The sequence below is a fragment of the Eptatretus burgeri genome, chromosome 3 (assembly GCF_056783735.1).
Source record: "Eptatretus burgeri isolate ZD-2024b chromosome 3, Ebu_testis_v1, whole genome shotgun sequence".
Classification (NCBI taxonomy): Eukaryota; Metazoa; Chordata; class Myxini; order Myxiniformes; family Myxinidae; genus Eptatretus; species Eptatretus burgeri.
This window is the reverse complement of record NC_140963.1, coordinates 21,021,635-21,039,806: the sequence shown is the minus strand read 5'-3', so window position 1 is coordinate 21,039,806 and position 18,172 is coordinate 21,021,635. Positions and strand designations below refer to the sequence as shown.

Genomic DNA, 18,172 nt, shown 5'->3' with positions numbered 1-18,172 from the left:
GGGGGGAGGGGGGGGGAGACACCGGAGACATTCCAAACTCGGTGCAATTTTATACCAGCGCACGCGCTGTAATAATAATAATTATTGCATTAAAATATTGCAAGTATACCAACTGATGAACAAAATGTTGCTGATAACTGTTGTATGCAATCAATTTGATGGTGTTGTGTGTCAAAGCTAAATTTCCTTTTATAAGAGAGTGCCTTTCCGCTGTTTATTTCCATGAGAGCAAATCAAGCTTTTGACGGTGTGATTGTTTTCACAGAAACTAGCATTGAACCCATCGCTTCGCTGAGGGTGATTGAGCAACATAACTTATTCGTTACATTACAGTAAACGACATACTGTACAGTGGAGCAAGTGTATCTATGTCCAACCACTAACAGCACCTAATATGATGTAATAAATAAACAGCATTTAACAATGTTTGTGTTCCTTTTAGAGTATAATAAAAGAAATTACATTTGTCTTGGTAGTGCCCAGGGTCAGGTCATGGGCACAAAACAAACAAACAAAAAAAACAAATATATATATATATATATATATATATATATATATATATATATATATATATATATATATATATATATATATATATATATATATCCCCCACTCCTGCAAGGTAGCATGGGATAACGACTTGCAATTTTCATCTGTACCTGTGCCACAGTGCAAGTGGCTTACTGACCATTGCTGCACACAGGGGGTATTATTCACCAAAACCCAATGGAAAGTATACGTGCCCCACCTCCCCCACTATCCACCCCTTCCGCCTCCCCCGAGGCTGCTCCCGGAGGGAGCGGGTGTTTTTAGTACAGTTCATTTATGGTCATTATTTGCAATTTTTATTTATTTTTTCCAGAAACATTTTGTTTACTGCTGACAACTCGGTGTCAATTTTAGAAATATAACACTTATTTACCAAAAATAAATTATGAATTTGTTTCATGTTCCTTGTGATGAGACGTTACGTCATAGTCTTTCTTTTTTTTTTATTGCAAAATGCAATTCTCATCGAGTCATGAATTATACACCCCGCAAAGGCCTACCTACCCTAGCGCAAGATGTAACGCAGTCCAAGACGCAACGCCTTCTTACTACACCTCGATCATACTAAAATACAGAATTTGGTTTCTGTGTGTCTGTCTGTGTGTGTGTGTCTGACTGCAATACATTCGGTCGTTACTTTTCCAATCTCAACCAAACTTGACAGGAGGGCGAAGGGTCACACGACGGAGGTTGTAACGACCATTTGCCCTGCTCCCCAAGGGGGTTTTCTGCTTTGGGCGAAATCAGTGTTAAGGTGTTGTGGTGTTTAATAGCTTATTGTGGTGTTTTTCCAAGGGCACTTCTAATAACAAAAGCAACAAGAAGCGAATACTTCGATATCGCGCGGATGGGGGCAGTAAAAGTCTCGGTTAAGAATGATGAAACAATTTTGCAGTTATAAAAATTAAATGTAGACACGGTGAATTAGCATGCATGATGGGGAGAGTTGTGACATTGGACAAATTTCTATTTATAGCCCTCAGATCAAAGGGATGTACGCAGCCATAAATGTGACAGAGGACGTGACAGAATAGCCAATTATATAACAGCACGATGTCACCGCGCCGTAATAAGAACACGAACGATAATAGCATAATATTAATGTTATTACAAAACAATACTAACACAAATAATATCCCCCCTCCCCAAGGGGTTTTTGCCTCCTTAGATAAACGCCGTGTTAACATGTATAATAGCTTATCGTGGCGTTTCGTGGGGCACCCCTGCCGGAAGTAAAAAAATTATTATAAATCACAAACACGTATGATTACCTTTTCAAACAGTCATGATTACTGTTTAACACTAAACTGAAAGGGAGGAAACCCAATGTTCCTGAGGTATTATGTACCTGTCACGTACACCACAGATTATCAGACTCCAGCTGAGATGTCCTGGAATCTATGTAATCCCACAAAGGATAATTAAATGGCTCTTCCTGCCGTTCCCATAGGGAGGTGGGCTTGTCTTACTAAATCCATCATACTAACATCCAGCATCTGGCATTTAGCTTGTCGTCTATGAACATCAGATAGTCAGACAGAGAGAGAGAGAGAGAGAGAGCAAGATATATGCGTTATAGAGTTGAACTGCCATCAGTGAAGCGATGACATCCCAGTGAAAAGAGCGTGATAGACAGAGGGACGGACGGAGAAATGTGGCTGCTTTAATACAAAGATAACCAAACGATCCTTTTCATCTCACCTGACTCAGACTTGACCAGTATTTTGACACCATGGTAGACAGGGGGCAGCTGGCTCTCAAGGGTACCTGCTTGGCTCTCCATATCCTCAGTGTAATGTTTCATGAGTTCCATGAGGTTAAGGGTTGCATATCATCACATAAACAACACCGCACATTTTCAAAACAAGTTGATTAAGAAAAAATAAGCCAAACTACTTTGTCGTTTAAAGTTTCCAGTAGGAACGGAAGAGAATGAAAAGGTATAATAATCAAATAATTCGAAAGCAGCAATAATTGAGATAGTTTAGACCTCTGTAGGAGTTGAGGAGGTGTGGGGGAAAGGAAAACTGTTATATTTACAAATAAATGATCAACCAATTTAGAGGCAAAAATAAATAAATAAATAAAAATCTGCCAATTGGGTCTGGCATGACTTCATCAACATTGTTTTGGAAACTAAAAATAAAGTATACCGTATACGTATGAGATCCGAGGGGGTGGAGGGAGAGGAGAGATAGAGGAGAGTAAACGGTAACTGGCAACAAGAGAACTTCCAAACTTAATCATTGGAAAAGAAAAATCTGTTCCGGCTAGGATATAGTGTAGAGTATACCAGAGTGACTTCAATTGTGGATCTTGATCACCGGCCAGCTGAAAGTTCTTCCACACAATTTCAGTCTCCAAGCCGTAACCCGCAAGAGCCCGTCGTTTCATCTTCCCAGCCACATCCTGCTCCCTCATGCTAACTTTACCCACGACACCAGATTTCTCCTCACATTCGTACAGGTGCCGCCCGCAGGCCCAGAGCAAGGCTGGAGAAGGGCCCCATGCAAAAGCAATGCGCTCAAAGACGGTGAAATCGCAAAGTACACGGGCTTGACTTAAAGCGAGCATGCGTGTCTGAGACGTGGGGATCCAGGTGAAGGCTGCAACGGCACCGCTGCCAAAGGGCTGAGCACTGCGTTCAATAATGGGCGGCTCCGTGTCATCACCTTGCGGAGCTTGTGTGTGTTGCATGTCATACAAACGCACCACGCCGCTGTCCCGTGCCAGCGTCGCAAGCAGCCCGGGACGTTCGGGACACCATGCTACTTTGCTGAGCTGTCGTGGAGGCTCGTTGAGCGTCAGCACGGGCTTTTCGGACATGCGGTAATCCCAGATGGCCACCTGCCCTTCGACGAAGGAGGCAAAGCGGTTGTTAAAATGTGGATCAAAGGCAACACCCTGGACCGCCTTCGAGTTGGCAAAGAGCTGCTTTTGGCTTGTATCACGAAGGTCATAGGTCACGAGGTTACGATGCATGCCAGCCAAGAGCAGTCGACTGTTATGTGGAATCCAAGCGATCGAGAGGCAAGCGTCGTTCTGCCCAAACTCTGCTAACGGCTTCATCACTATATGCCCCAAATCACCCTCAGGGGTAAGCAGAATGCGTCCCCTGTCAGCGGCAGAAAACTGAGGCATAGCGGTCGCCGCCGCCGCCTCGACACCATACTTGGAGTTAACATCCCACACGAGCAAGGAGAAATCAGCGCGGTGTTTGTCCAATCCTGCAGCGAGCAGATTGGTGTCTTTGGGGTTCCAGGCAAGTGTGTTGCACTGGCGTGCATGCTTCGGGATAAACTCTTTGCAGGTAAGGTCCTTCACCTGCGCGTGACTCTCCTGTCCTAAGCTCGTCAGGACCACACGACCATTTGCCTGTCCAACTGCCAAAAGACATTCGGCGTCATGCCTCGGGCACCACGCAATGCACTTCATGTAAGGCGTCTCAGAGTTGATGGCCAGAAGCGTGGCCGCAGTCTGCTCGGAGAGCCGGTGGCAAGAAGTCATTGCCGCCGGAGCAGCCACAGGGTCCATGCGGTAGAGAGCAATCTCAGAGTCACAGATAATAAACTTATTGTCATGTTGTGGTGACCACAGGATATCCGGCTTGAGCCCGCTCATCGTTTCGCTATGGTGAATGCTTCGTACGAGTTACAAGAATTACCCTCGTCTTACTGTAGCTCTTTTTGCGTCGTCCAAAGCATCTGTTGAAAAGCAAACACAAGAGATGGGTCAAGCTTAACGTGATGGGAACATATTTGCTTTGACGCTACCGAACTGGTCAAGTGGTTTCATTAAATTAATCTACAAGGAATCTTTCTATAATTTCAGCAATCTCTGTGTGTGTGCGTGTGTGTGCGTGTGTGTGTGTGTGTGTGCGTGTGTGTGTGTGTGCGTGTGTGTGTGTGCGTGTGTGTGTCTGTCTGTCTGTTTGTCTGCGACCGCCGTTTCTCGACGACCGCCGGTCCGATCTGATTGAAACTTGCCAGGAATATTGCCGGGATGTGCCTTTTCAAGGTTTGATGTCAATCGGACGAGCGGTTCCCAAGTTACGGCCATTTATCTGTCGACCAATGACAAAACACGGTGCTACGACATCACGAATGACGTCACAATAATTGTTCATTTATTTTGCACGATTGACGGTCCGATCTGATTGAAACTTGCCAGGAGCATTGCTGGGGACCCGCGGGTGTGCCTTTTCAAGGTTTGATATTAATCAGATAAGCGGTTCCCAAGTTACGGCTATTTATCTGTCGACCAATGACAAGACACGGTGCTATGACGGGCACAATTAATGTTTATTATTTATTAATTTTTTTTTTTTTTGCACAATTGACGGTCCGATCTGATTGAAACTTGCCAGGAATATTGCTGGGAACCCGCGGATGTACCTTTTCGAGGTTTGATATTAATCGGACGAGCGGTTCCCAAGTTACGGCCATTTATCTGTTGACCAATATCTGTGAGAGAGGGGGACTGGAGAGGGGGGATGAGAGTGGGGGTGAGAGAGGAGGGGGGAGAGGAAGGGCGAGACTAGGGGGAAGAGAGGGGGGTCAAGAGAGGGGGGCAAGAGAGAGGGGGAGAGAGAGGGGGCGAGAGAGTGGGGGCGAGAGAGAGGGGGCGAGAGAGAGGGGGTTGAGAGAGAGGGGCGACAGAGTGGGGGGGGCGAGAGAGAGGGGCGAGAGAGTGGGGGGGGCGAGAGAGTGGGGGGGGCGAGAGAGAGGGGCGAAAGAGAGGGCTGCATGTACTGGCACTCACCTACGGGCACGCACTGTTATATAATAATGGGGTAAAAATTCGGACACCGTGTTTAATAGGTTACACGTGGCTTTTGCGCTCCCCTTACATCGACAAACCGGCCTCAACACAATCGAAACCGCGTCAACACAAACACCGGAAGTGACGTCACTGTACACAATGGCAGAAAAACAAAATAAATAAATAAATAGCGTTTGGGTAAATATTTGTGAATGGCACCGACTAAACAAACACAAACAGCACAAACATACGTTTTACAAATTAAAATGTTTTAAATTAACCCGCGATCCGTTATCTATTAGACATTCATGTCCGATGCCGATACGGACACGAGACTCGTAAATGTTTAAAAAACGAGGGAAATATCCGGCACGGACACCGATTCTTACTCACACTCACACACGTCACACACGAGGAGCGGCACTTCCAAAGCCTCTATTTTTGGAAACTCTCCACAGGTTTACACCAACACAACTTCTGACGATTAAAACTGCTCATTTTGTGAGAGAACATATCCTCGGCCTTGAAGTCACGCCGCGTTGCTATGCTACCGATGATGACCAATACTTTCACACTGCACCTTGAAAATTACCATCATTATATTATTATTATTATTGTTATTGTTGTTATTAGTGGCTTGTCTTACAAAGCGGAAACAATAATTATTAGATTGAAATAAAAAATTTCGGGAGATTTAATTTCAGTTGATTTTTTACGCATGACGTCACTCGCCACAGATGTTGTTGTTGTTGTTTTTTTAAGAGAAGTGCTTTATTAATCGTGATTATGAGGATGCAGTTCAATATGCTTGGACTGATTTCTACCGCGTCCACGTCGTACCTTCATCTCAAAACGGTAGTTTGCCGTGAGTAAATGAAAAAAAATCTCAGTATTGAGCAGTTGGAATTTAAGGCAGTGTATAAGCACAGTGAAATCGGTCACATTCCTTTTTTTTGTACGAGGTGGTAGCGTTTCTTCATTAGGGCGGGTTATGTTTTTTCAACGCGAGGCGACGCCTTTAAAAATATTTTTTTTTAATGTGAAGAAACATTTTTCTTAAGTGAGAAGATAGTTTAAGATTGGAGCAGTTTTCCCCGGAATGTTGTGGATTCCGTTGAACCTTTTAAACGGGGGTTTTTGGTGGAGTGAGCGTTGAATGACGTCATGACGTAGTGGGTAGGGGGGGGGCTGCGCATGCGCATAATGAACCGGTGCTGCTTCGGCGAGTTGCGGTGTCTGTGTCCTTCACTCGGGCCGGAAGTGACGTGAATTTGTTCAGTGAACAACATCTCTCTTGTACGGACATTCAATTTTTGTCACCATTTATTTGTCATATACAAAGCGTATTTCGTTTTAATCAAAATTTTTTTATTTGCTGCTGTTGCTCGTTTCAACAGAAACAAAATATTAACGCAGGAGGAGGCTATTTGTAGACTTATATAACTGTAAATAATTTCACGCTGTCGAGTAGCAATAAGTCAGGAACGAAGCATCTCTGTGTGAAGATTCTAACCCGGAATGTCTGGATTAGAAACGAAGAAGTGCAGCTTCGGAGATTATATCAAAAAGAATGGACGGTGTAGCAGACGGCATTTTCATCGTTCGTGATTTATGTTTTTTTTTTTACCTCAGCTCCACACCATCGTTTCATCGCACCGCATTTACTTTCTAAATACCTTTCGAATCGTGTTTCGTCACCATGAATAAAAGCTTAATATCGCCAAACTCTGATCCGACAGACGGTCGGTTCGGCTGAACCAATCGAACGTCATCACCTCCGAGCAGGTCCAATCGCGTCCTCGATTTTCGATCACGTGATCAGCGTGCGCCCATTCTGGAATCCGTAATCTGACGACTCAATGAAAACGTTTTGCTTCATCCGACGTTCCAATCTGCTGTTGGCCCAGGCATTGCCAGCCGCGGTGCTACCGGCTCACAGGCTGCGATAATGACACGGAGGAAGGTTTGCGATTTTTAGACGAGGGCGGGAGGTGGACTTCCGGTAGGGTTGTCAAGCAAGGCCTCTCGTTCCGACTACATTGTCATTGAGCAGCGGTCGGAATACTTTAACCCTGACGGTTGTTAATGTATTTTGACGATGAGGAACGAACGAGTTTGTATCCGTGGGCTCTCTTCTTGTCACCACAACCCGTCATGTTTGATTTGGGAAGGCTAAAGAATAGTTTGTTGTGGAGAAAACGCTGCTCCCGTAGTTCGGAATTCGAACCCAGCGTGGTTCGGAATCATTTATAACGGAACACAAACAACGAGCCTTCCTTTCACAACGCTTGTCAATGTGCTGTTATTGTTTATTTCGGGGTTGTACATTCAACCTGTGCCATTGATGTGCTCAAAGACCTACCGTGGCCAAACTCGGGGGAAGTAGTCCTCACTCGGATTTCTCTGCTTTCCAAGGATTCACTGATCGTGATGATGAGCAGAATTCCTTTTTGCCTCCACCGCTGAAGGTGGACCCTCTCTCTCTATCGAGTGCAGCCTGTGGCTGCTGGTTGCATCGTTCGTTGGGACGCGGCTGTGCCGCTGATGCAGTGTCCCCCTCACCAGCACTCTGGTACTCATTTTGCCGACCTCGGAAGGATGACAGGCTGAGTCAACCTCCTGGTGTATTTTTAATTCAGCGGCCAACGGGGCTTGAACTCGGGGCCCTAGGATCCCAAGCCACCACCCTAACCCCTAAGAACAGGGCTTGAACTCAGGACCCTAGGATCCCAAGCCGCCACCCTAACACTAAGCTAACACCAAGCTTGAACTCAGGACCCTAGGATCCAAAGCCATCACCCTAACCACTAAGAACGGGGCTTGAACTCAGGACCCTAGGATCACAAGCCACCACCCTAACCCCTAAGAACAGGGCTTGAACTCAGGACCCTAGGATCCCAAGCCGCCACCCTAACACTAAGCTAACACCAAGCTTGAACTCAGGACCCTAGGATCCAAAGCCATCACCCTAACCACTAAGAACGGGGCTTGAACTCAGGACCCTAGGATCCCAAGCCACCACCCTAACCTCTAAGAACAGGGCTTGAACTCAGGACCCTAGGATCCCAAGCCGCCACCCTAACACTAAACTAACACCAGGCTTGAACTCAGGACCCTAGGATCCAAAGCCATCATCCTAACCACTAAGAACGGGGCTTGAACTCAGGACCCTAGGATCCAAAGCCATCATCCTAACCACTAAGAACGGGGCTTGAACTCAGGACCCTAGGATCCCAAGCCACCACCCTAACCACTAAGAACAGGGCTTGAACTCAGGACCCTAGGATCCCAAGCCGCCACCCTAACACTAAGCTAACACCAGGCTTGAACTCGGTACCCTAGGATCCAAAGCCATCACCCTAACCACTAAGAACGGGGCTTGAACTCAGGACCCGAGGACCCCAAGCCGCCACCCTAACCAATAAGCTAACACCAGGCTTGAACTCAGGACCCTAGGATCCAAAGCCACCACCCTAACCACTAAGAACGGGGCTTGAACTCAGTACCCTTGGATCCCAAGCCACCACCCTAACCACTAAGAACGGGGCTTGAACTCAGTACCCTAGGATCCCAAGCCACCACCCTAACCACTAAGCTAACACCAGGCTTAAACTCAGGACCCTAGGATCCCAAGCCACCACCCTAACCACTAAGAACGGGGCTTGAACTCAGGACCCTAGGATCCAAAGCCACCATCCTAACCACTAAGCGAACACCAGGCTTGAACTCAGGACCCTAGGATCCCAAGCCACCACCCTAACCACTAAGCTAACACCAGGCTTGAACTCAGGACCCTAGGATCCCAAGCCACCACCCTAACCACTAAGAACGGGGCTTGAACTCAGGACCCTAGGATCCCAAGCCACCATCCTAACCACTAAGCTAACACCAGGCTTGAACTCAGGACCCTAGGATCCCAAGCCACCACCCTAACCACTAAGCTAACACCAGGCTTTAACTCAGGACCCTAGAATCCCAAGCCACCACCCTAACCACTAAGAACAGGGCTTGAACTCAGCACCCTAGGATCCCAAGCCACCACCCTAACACTAAGCTAACACCAGGCTTGAACTCAGGACCCTAGGATCCCAAGCCGCCACCCTAACACGAAGCTAACACCAGGCTTGAACTCAGGACCCTAGGATCCCAAGCCACCACCCTAACCACTAAGAATGAGGTTTGAACTCAGGACCTGAGGATCCCAAGCCACCACCCTAACCACTAAGCTAACACCAGGCTTGAACTCAGGACCCTAGGATCCCAAGCCACCACCTTTACCACTAAGCCAACACTAGGCTTAGAAGGTGGACAAAGGTTACGTTATCACCCTCTCTGTTTGTGAGCGAGGTATTTCAAAAAAGTTGTGGACGCATTCGCACGAGACTCTGTGAACGGGTTGGGTGTCTGACGAGGACGAAATGATTCGATTTTGGTGAACATCAAAATCTGCATCCGGGTAGTACGAGAATTGGTTAATTTTCAAAAGTGATTCTTCACCATTGAGAGATGGGGCCAAAACCACACGCGACATGATATTTCAAAAAGTTGTGGATGAGTTGGGTAGTTCACAAGAACTAAATGATTTAGGTTCAGATCTTGGCTGTCAGTGGGATACAAAACATAAAACAGTTCAGCCTGCTGGAGGTATCCGCTCTACCGAGTGCCGTTCTAGTTTCAGGAATGTATTTGAAGACGTGGCCCAGAAAATGATGGCGGACAGAAAGCTATCTGGAATTTTTGACTTTGACTCGAGTATGAAATGGTGGTCGTATGGCAGCTTAGCTGCCGGGGTAGCTATCATTTCTTGAAGCGTGACTGTGTCGCTGATGCAGTGCCCCTCCCTCTACCAGTACACACACTGGAACTGCTACTCATTTCGCCGACCTCGGAAGGATGACAGGCTGAGTCAACCCCCTGGTGTATTAATTCAGCGGCCGATGGGGCTTGAACTCAGGACCCTGGGATCCCAAGCCGCCACCCTAACCACTAAGTCAACACCAGGCTGAGTATCAAATGGTTACTCTTTTATTTATTTTTTTATGGGTTAATACCCCACACAGCTAATTGAAGATACAAAATGGACTCACAGTGCCCGGGTTTGAATCCCGACCCGGGTATAAACTGTTATCCCGGTGTTTTACAGGCAGGTGATTCATCATTGTGTGTGTGCCGTCCCTCGGATGGCCGTTAAACAGGCAACACATCGGCCAGTATTAATTGGTGGAGGTAAAGGATCCCATGGTGTCCTTCGCGAAGAGTTGGCGAGCTATCACCGACACCACGAGACAAATTCCGAAAATGTAGTTGTTTGTCACCAAATGTTCATCTTTGTATTCAAGTTCTTTGAGTTTTTTGTACGTTGCTGCTGGCGGTTATCGAAGCTGTCCAGCCTGGGTTTGATTCTCGACCCAGTAATCTTCTCACTTCAGTTGGGCATGGTATCGATATGTATCCCATCCATCGGAAGAACGTTTACTCAGAGCTCCTGTCCGTCTGTGCATTCGTTGATGGATCTTAAAGATCCCATGGTGTCTTTCGCGAAGAGGAGGTGAGTTATAGCCAACATCCTGAACAAATGCCAAATTGCTACTTTAGCCGACATGGCTGGGGACGCTGTCGGCGACAGTGGCACTCGCAGGGATGATGCAAGCCAGGAGCACGTAATGAATAGGTATATTCCTTCCTGTTTAACTCTCTTGCATTCAATGGCAGAATGAGCAGCCAAAGCAATTCCAGAACAGACATCACTTTAATATTATTGCGGTTGGGGGTCCGGGTGAGATGGCCACTAGGGGGGGGAAGCTATCTCGGGTTCCCACCAGACTCCCCTGAATCGCAGGCCGTCGCACACGGATAACTCCGTGACGTGGAGGGTTGCTAACCGACCGTGAACGCCAATAACTCAACCATGTGACGGGTCCTCTGTCTACAGCTTATCCGGTTACCTAAAACTAATCACCTGACCTAATTACCAGGGGGCACGCCCTCAGTACGCCTTGTCTGAACCGGGTCACCTTACCGAGTCAGATGCAGCCGAGCAACACTGCCAAGGACGTACCGGCGAAGAGAACGGATCGTTGGGAATAAAGTCCCGGCTAGGCTAGGATACGGACCATGCTGGATCAATGGAAGAAAATACAAAAACGAGCTGGGAACATTTCTACACGATCATTTATGAACAGGCAGGCGAGGAAAAAAAGTCATGAACCTGCGCGCAGACCTGAACAAAGATGTGCGCCATGCGTGTCCCGTACAATGTGATGGTAAGATGCCATTGTAATCATTGTGCTGACCTGAATGAAGAGGTGCGCTATTCGTGCCCCGTACTGTACGATGATAAGTTATCATGAGGCTGTGCGCGGGTATGCCATTGAGAATGCGGTTATCCATCCCCGTGGCAATCTTCACAGGCGGTGGTGTGCGTGGGGCCGGCCCTGATCTGTGCCATGGATTGAAGGAAAGGATTGAATATAATTATTAGATGCAGAAATGGGTTGAAAAGAACGTACCGTGTGCGTTCTGTATGGCGTTGGCGTTTATTGTTTGCTTCTACTATGCCCATCGACACCGCATCCTCGCAGTGGCGTCTTCGTGTGGTTGAGGATTCTTCTGGCTTCCTGAACAGTGGGTGGAGGTTATCGCTGTGCTGCACGCGTCCCATGCAGTCTGGTGGTGGAAGTTTTTATTGTTTGCTTCTACTGTTGGCCTCCGCGAAGACGCATTCTTAGAGTGTAGGGTGTGGCTGCAATTTTTGCAGGTGGCCGTCTGAGTGCAGTGCCTGCTTTGATTGATTTCAGGAATAAGAGGAAAAGAATAGGAATGAAGTTTGGAGATATAATCAGACCTAACTTTGAGATCCACACAACGCACTTCGTCCCGTTTGACCCATTAGACATGAGTGAAAGGTCTAACTGTATGTATATTAATGAAATAACTGTCTGGGGACCACTGTATGATGGATGCCATTGCCTTGGAGGGATGCGATTTCCAGAACCGCAACAATATCTTATTTAAATAATATATAGCTATTTCTTCCTTTGTTGGAAGCACATTATTCTCAGAGTGAAGAGATCATTTCTTTTCAGCTTTAGGCCCAATGCAACTGGTCCTTTTTGGATAAGATGTTATAAGGCTAAGCGCATGTAAGTGGTTACCACCCCTATTTTAGGGCATACTCTGACTTGAGTGGCATTTTTGAAAGTCACAAAGACGACGACTGGTCATGAAATTTGGTTCATTGCACAGACAGTGTTCCATAGGACCTTAAAATATGTAGGTTCATGGGTGTATGATGTATATTACTGAATCTACAGGATTTTTATTGAATATACATGGCCAGTATTGGCCTTGTTTTCTTGTTTCCCCTGAAAATATGACATATATTAGACCATGCAAAAATACAACATATAAAACATTCCACATGAAATTTCTCATCGAATCAAAAGGTTGTCACCCACCATCTGAGAAAATCAGCATTTGCGTCGGTCAGTGGTGGAATCGCATGATATATGCACATTCTGGCATATTTGTATTTTTCCTTGTTTTATTGCCCTTTTAGAGCCTGGGACTATGAAATCCCCTAACAAAATGACTAGTTTATCAATAACTCATATTTATGTGTCTTAAATTATTGGCTGCTCTTAGAGCACTCTTATTCTGGACATTTCCATCTGTCTGTCTGTCCGCGAAACTTTGGTCAAGCCTCGGGGCTAAACCACTCAACCGATTCCAATGAAATTTGGTAGGTAGGACCAATATTTCTGGGAATCGTGTGCTTTCGAATATGGGGCCCCGGGCCCTAGCAATGGCATAGCAATGGCCCTTTAAAGTGGTCAAAAAAATCGAAAAAAAATCAAAAATCGAAAAATCGAAGCTTAGAGTTCTGTGCGCAATCTATCTAGCTCCCTTCATGCCAACTTGCAGCCCTAACAAAAAAATATTTGTAGGAGGAGATAGGTTTTGGGCGAGTACATGTTGAGCATTTCAGAAACGGTTAATTGCAAATATCTCTAAGAGAAAGGGTCTGATTTTGATGAAACTTGGGTGAAATGTGTACAATGTGGCTCGCATGTACACAAAAATGAATGGTTGCTATGCACACCTCCATTGCTTAGCAACAGCTAAAATACTTTTTCGTACATCGTACACCTATTGTGGACTGTACAAAAAAAATCAATACCTCTGAAACTGGACCTCCGAGGGACCTGTGTTTTTTGTGCCCAAGGAGAATGTCTTACAGCATCATATAAAAAAATAAAATCTTTAGCGAATAGATAAATGGAATTACCAGGGCTGCCATTTGTTGTAGTCTCTTTGGAAGCATGTGCTAAATTGATTGATAGCATGGTCATGAATATCGGCTAGTCGCGTCGGCCAGCTTTCCATCTTGAGCGAGCAGCCATGTCGCCTACCGGCTTGTTCAACTTATTACCAATAATCAATGTAAAAAAAATTTAGATGATCCGGGTGGATACTTGATTACAGCGGCTTGACCGAACTTTCCAACCCAAATGTCCGACTGCACGTCACGTTAAAAAAAAAGCTTTTATTCTTCTGTGCATCAGATTATTTTCACTAAAATGTATTTACAAATGGGGCACAGTGATATAGACATAATAGTATAAAAAATATTGAAAACATGCATGGCTTTGGTTTTGAGTAATTTTGCATTTTTGTCTGACTGCACGTCACACTTTTTTTGAATTTGATAAAAAAATTAATTTTGTTAAAAAAATTTAAAAATATTTTTCCAGGTATTTAAAAATATATTTTATTAATTTAGAAGGCAGTTAAAACAGTTTTGGATAATTTACAGAGCTTTTTGTTACTCCCTGAATTGATTGAATTGAAAATTTACATCCAAGAATTTGTTCGATAAATCTCTCTTTTAGTGCTTTTCAGCATCTGACAGTCACTGAGTAGAGCAGTAATAAAAAAATAGGTATGTATTATTAGGTCATCTCTTCGAGCATGACCTAATAATATTGGTGTTGAGAGGAGAGGTGACGATCTGTCCGTTCGTCCGTCCGTCCGTCCGTTCACAATGAAGTTGAAGCGGGAGATCTGGTCATTAGTGATCCTGATAGAGGTCGATGAGACGTACACGATGGTATGACTTTCAAGGTCACCGAAGGTCAAGGTCACAAGGCCTTTGAAGTTGCGAAAATGACGATTTTCAAATTCTATCTCCTCCTACATTTCTCAAGCGATCTTGAATTTGATTGTGGCATATAAATCTATGGGACAATATCTAAATTTTGACGGGCCGGATTTTCGATATTCGCTTTCGTTTTCACGTCACGTGACTTCAAAGTTTGCAAAAACTGCCCTACCTTCAGGAGGCTATATATTTTCTCGCAGAGATGACCGTCACTCCCGCACGGGGGTAATTTTTTCTTAATAATCCCAGAAATTGGTATTTTGATTATTAGATTAGTTGCTGGAATTAGTTACATACTCTGTATAACCTTCATTTATTTTGCCAAAAAAGAAAAAAAAGAAAAATTAGGTAATTTCATTGAAAACTCGCAAAACCATCAGAATAGGTACCTCTTCTTCAAAGTATCATATTTCGGTATATATATATATATATGTAATTAAGCTTTACGGTTTTTTGTTCTGAACTCAGTTAGACTTACACTTTCAGGAAGATGTAGTGAGAAGGCAATGGAACAAACTTCATTTTTTGACATTTTTGAAACAGAGTGGTAACCACTTACATGCGCTTAGCCATAAGGCAGTTTGTATAACATTGTCAGGCATTCCTTTCTGCCATTCCTTGTACTATACGGGTTGCTGTGGCACTATGTCAATGCAGGTCAATCCCCTGGCTTCCCGCAGCGTTCTGGCGACCAGGGATCCGAAGAGGGGGCCTCTGTGGTTGAGCCTTGGTGCGAAGAACCCCTGCTTCGGAGGACTTCAGCTCGACTAACTCGAGCAGCATCTTTGCAATGCGACAGCTTCCAGCATGGTATGCATATAATCTTCCTTCAATTTGTATGACTCTCGTTTACACCATTTACAAATCTTTGTCACCATGAAATAGGAGGGTATACAAAATCAGTGGAAATATTGTTTTCCTTTTGTTTTTTTATTACTCCTACAATCTGTAAAAATAATCATTACCATTACCATTACCATCACCATCACCTCTATGAAGCTAAAACCTTCAAGGATTAATCAGGCCACCCTGAAGTTGTTTGTGCCTGTGCAAGTTTTGTTTGATTCCATCAAGTTTCGAAGAAAAGAAAAATTTCCCATCTTGGCATTTTCTTCCTTGGGGGAGAGGTGGGTGGGGGGGGGGGAATTGGATTTTGCACATCCATTTGCATTGTTACCTCCCTATGACGAGCCCGAACCCGTTGTTGCTCGAGCTGACATGCCTGAATCGGTAGGCTTGTTCAAACGAGGACCGTGAATTGAACACTGCGAGAGCTATGGCAGTTGGCAGTTGAGATTTTGAAAGATACCATGAAAGTCAAGTCAGGTGAGATTCACCTCACTTTATTTTCAGAGACTCTGGAAGGTTCGGTTGAGCGGTCTGAGATTTGCGGCATTACAATTTAGACAAATCAGTTGAGTAGAGAAGAATTGCATCCAGTTTTCGGGGTCCGTTCACCTGATAGCTGCAGGTACAGTGGCAATCAAATTCAAACTCCGAGGTCTCACTCTCAGCCATTATCTTTCTTGAGCAAACTGCATTTCAAAGTTGGCCTCCAAAGGCAGCCGCCGACTGGGCATCCTCCGTCATACAAAGTCCTTCCTTTGCACAACTGAACTCCTATCCACCAACAAGGCCCTCATCCGCAACTTGATGGAGTAATTCTCTCACCTCTGGGCTGGCTCCCCTGCCTTACATATTGCTCAGCTTGACGCTGTGGCAACGAAGGTCTTCAAGATCATTGAAATCTCCCACGATGAAGCCGAGTCTATGGGCTTATCACTTTCACATCACAGACATGTCAGTGGTCTCTGTCTTCTCGCACCCCCTTTATGGTCTTGCACCCTCTGCTCTTTCCGTGTATCTCCCTCCCCCCCCAGGTTTCTTTAGGGCACACACAGTCCACCATTAACCCCCGTCTGGTGAAACTACCTAAATCCAGGACCACTGCTCACCTCCACTCATTTGTTCCTCTTTTTTCCTGCCTGTGGAATCAACTTCCACATCCTCTTCAATCTCATTCTTCCCTCCAGGTATTCAAGACAACTGTTCACCACCATCTCAGATCGTCCCCAATCCAAAACCATGATCTTTTCTTCCCTCATTAACCTCACCCAAATGCCTCCTAATTTTCCAGTTCTCTCTCTTCGAGTTTCTTTACATTTTTAATTTTATGTTATTTTATTTTATTTTAAAGAATATGCACTGACAACAAATCAGTGTTCCCTTATACCATGAAAATGGTACAAAAGTGGTTGTGGAAGAATTGGACTGTAGTGTCACCCACCGGACGAGGAACATGCCTTCCACGGTTTCAGTGACAGTGTGTACCCACCCTCTTTCCCACGGGTGGAGTTTTGTGGTTGTTGTTGACTAAATACTGGCTCATCTGCCTTTTGATGGTTGCAATTGGCCTGTACTAACTCATCCGCCTCATATCAAGCGTTCCACTACCCCTCTCAGCCACCTGAGTTGCTACAAACCGGTCCAAGCCAGATGGGTGTTTTTTTCATAGACACCATCTCCTTACTGGATGGCAGTTGGTTCCTGAAGGGAGCTCATCCGCCGTTTGTCAGGTGTTGTTTTTAGTCCTGGCATGGTGTCACAGTCACCCTCCCCACTAGCAAAGCCAGTGAAGGGTGTCTGTTTACTGTCCGACAACCTGACCATGCGGCAAGTAGCACTGGTTTACATGTTACCAGTGGCAGTCCTAAAAGACCGATCTCACTGAAATCTTGTATTATGTCACTTCTCGTCCACCCCATGCATGCATGCTTTGCGTCCTGTTTTGGCTGTTACGTCCTGATCCGTTCAGTGTACGAGCTCTTCCACGAGCTTCGACCATGAATCGAAAATTTAAGAAATGCTCAGTCATGCATGAGGATCGATGTCTTGGTTGGGGTTCAGCAATGTTTCCGTCACTCTTCATGCGTGTGTGGTTTGACTACCAAGGTGTGGTTTTTGTGAAAGCTGGCGTTCTCAGTGCTCTTTCACCTGAACCCACTGTGTCAACTTGTGCGCTGTTGCTGCCCTCAGTGCTCCTTCCTTTACTTTCTTCGACGACATCATTCAACCACTGCGATCAGTAGTGTGTCTTGACCATTTTCCGGGCTCTTCTGTCTGAGGCCACTATGCTAGTGTGTACTGCCAATGCTCCCAGGGCACTTTCACTTGTCTGCATCGAAGGCTCATTTTCCATTGCAAAAGTTCTGCAGTTAGCAGCTGTAGCTGCACGTCGTAACCAACCCTTCGACTTGCTCTTCCCAAATCCTACTCCCCATGCCCTCCCATTCTCAGTACCATCCTATGAAGCTTCAATTATGTCATTACTTTCTTTGCTTTTAAGACTTCACCCCCCATTTGATTTATTTGTCATATTTGTCCTCACTTGTCATTTAGCCTGCTGGTGCATAGCATATTAAAAGTCATGATTATATCATTGGCTTTTTATTATTCCACCATTTTGGACGTTCTTTTTACAGTATGTCTTAATTATTTCTTTATTATTGAGGGGGTGTTACTCGTTTGCTTCTGCAGTGAAATTAGGCTATAAATTAATTCATTTGGGACTTCAAGAGAAAGGGTTTTCGCTCCACCTGAATTCACATTTGTTAAGAGCTCTGCCCTCTGGGCATTACTAATTGCCGTATGGAGGTCCATAACAATATGTTTTGTATTCATTAAAATGCAGGATTAGCTGTA

General features: G+C 45.2%; 2 protein-coding genes across 12 annotated transcripts in view; one reads left to right on the top strand and one right to left on the bottom strand.

The window, feature by feature from the left end:
- The window catches only part of MIOS (meiosis regulator for oocyte development), a 60,610-nt gene extending 54,716 nt beyond the window's left edge, over positions 1 to 5,894 (bottom strand). For 3 of the 8 annotated variants that reach the window (XM_085872583.1, XM_085872590.1, XM_085872591.1), the window contains exons 1-3: positions 5,704 to 5,894; positions 2,829 to 4,253; positions 2,251 to 2,355 (exon numbers count right to left, since the gene is read on the bottom strand). In XM_085872583.1, the coding sequence (XP_085728709.1) occupies positions 2,251 to 2,355; positions 2,829 to 4,170 (1,447 nt within the window). In that variant the 5' untranslated portion in view covers positions 4,171 to 4,253; positions 5,704 to 5,894. The other 5 variants (XM_085872584.1, XM_085872587.1, XM_085872589.1 and 2 more) reach the window with 5 other exon arrangements.
- Positions 5,895 to 7,089: 1,195 nt separating this feature from the next.
- Positions 7,090 to 18,172, top strand: part of LOC147029511 (histone acetyltransferase KAT7-like) — a 130,357-nt gene continuing 119,274 nt past the window's right edge. For 3 of the 4 annotated variants that reach the window (XM_085872581.1, XM_085872582.1, XM_085872579.1), the window contains exons 1-2: positions 11,535 to 11,573; positions 15,151 to 15,280. In XM_085872581.1, the coding sequence (XP_085728707.1) occupies positions 11,541 to 11,573; positions 15,151 to 15,280 (163 nt within the window). In that variant the 5' untranslated portion in view covers positions 11,535 to 11,540. Of the gene's footprint in view, positions 7,274 to 11,534; positions 11,574 to 15,150; positions 15,281 to 18,172 lie in introns of those variants that run through there. The other variant, XM_085872580.1, reaches the window with a different exon arrangement.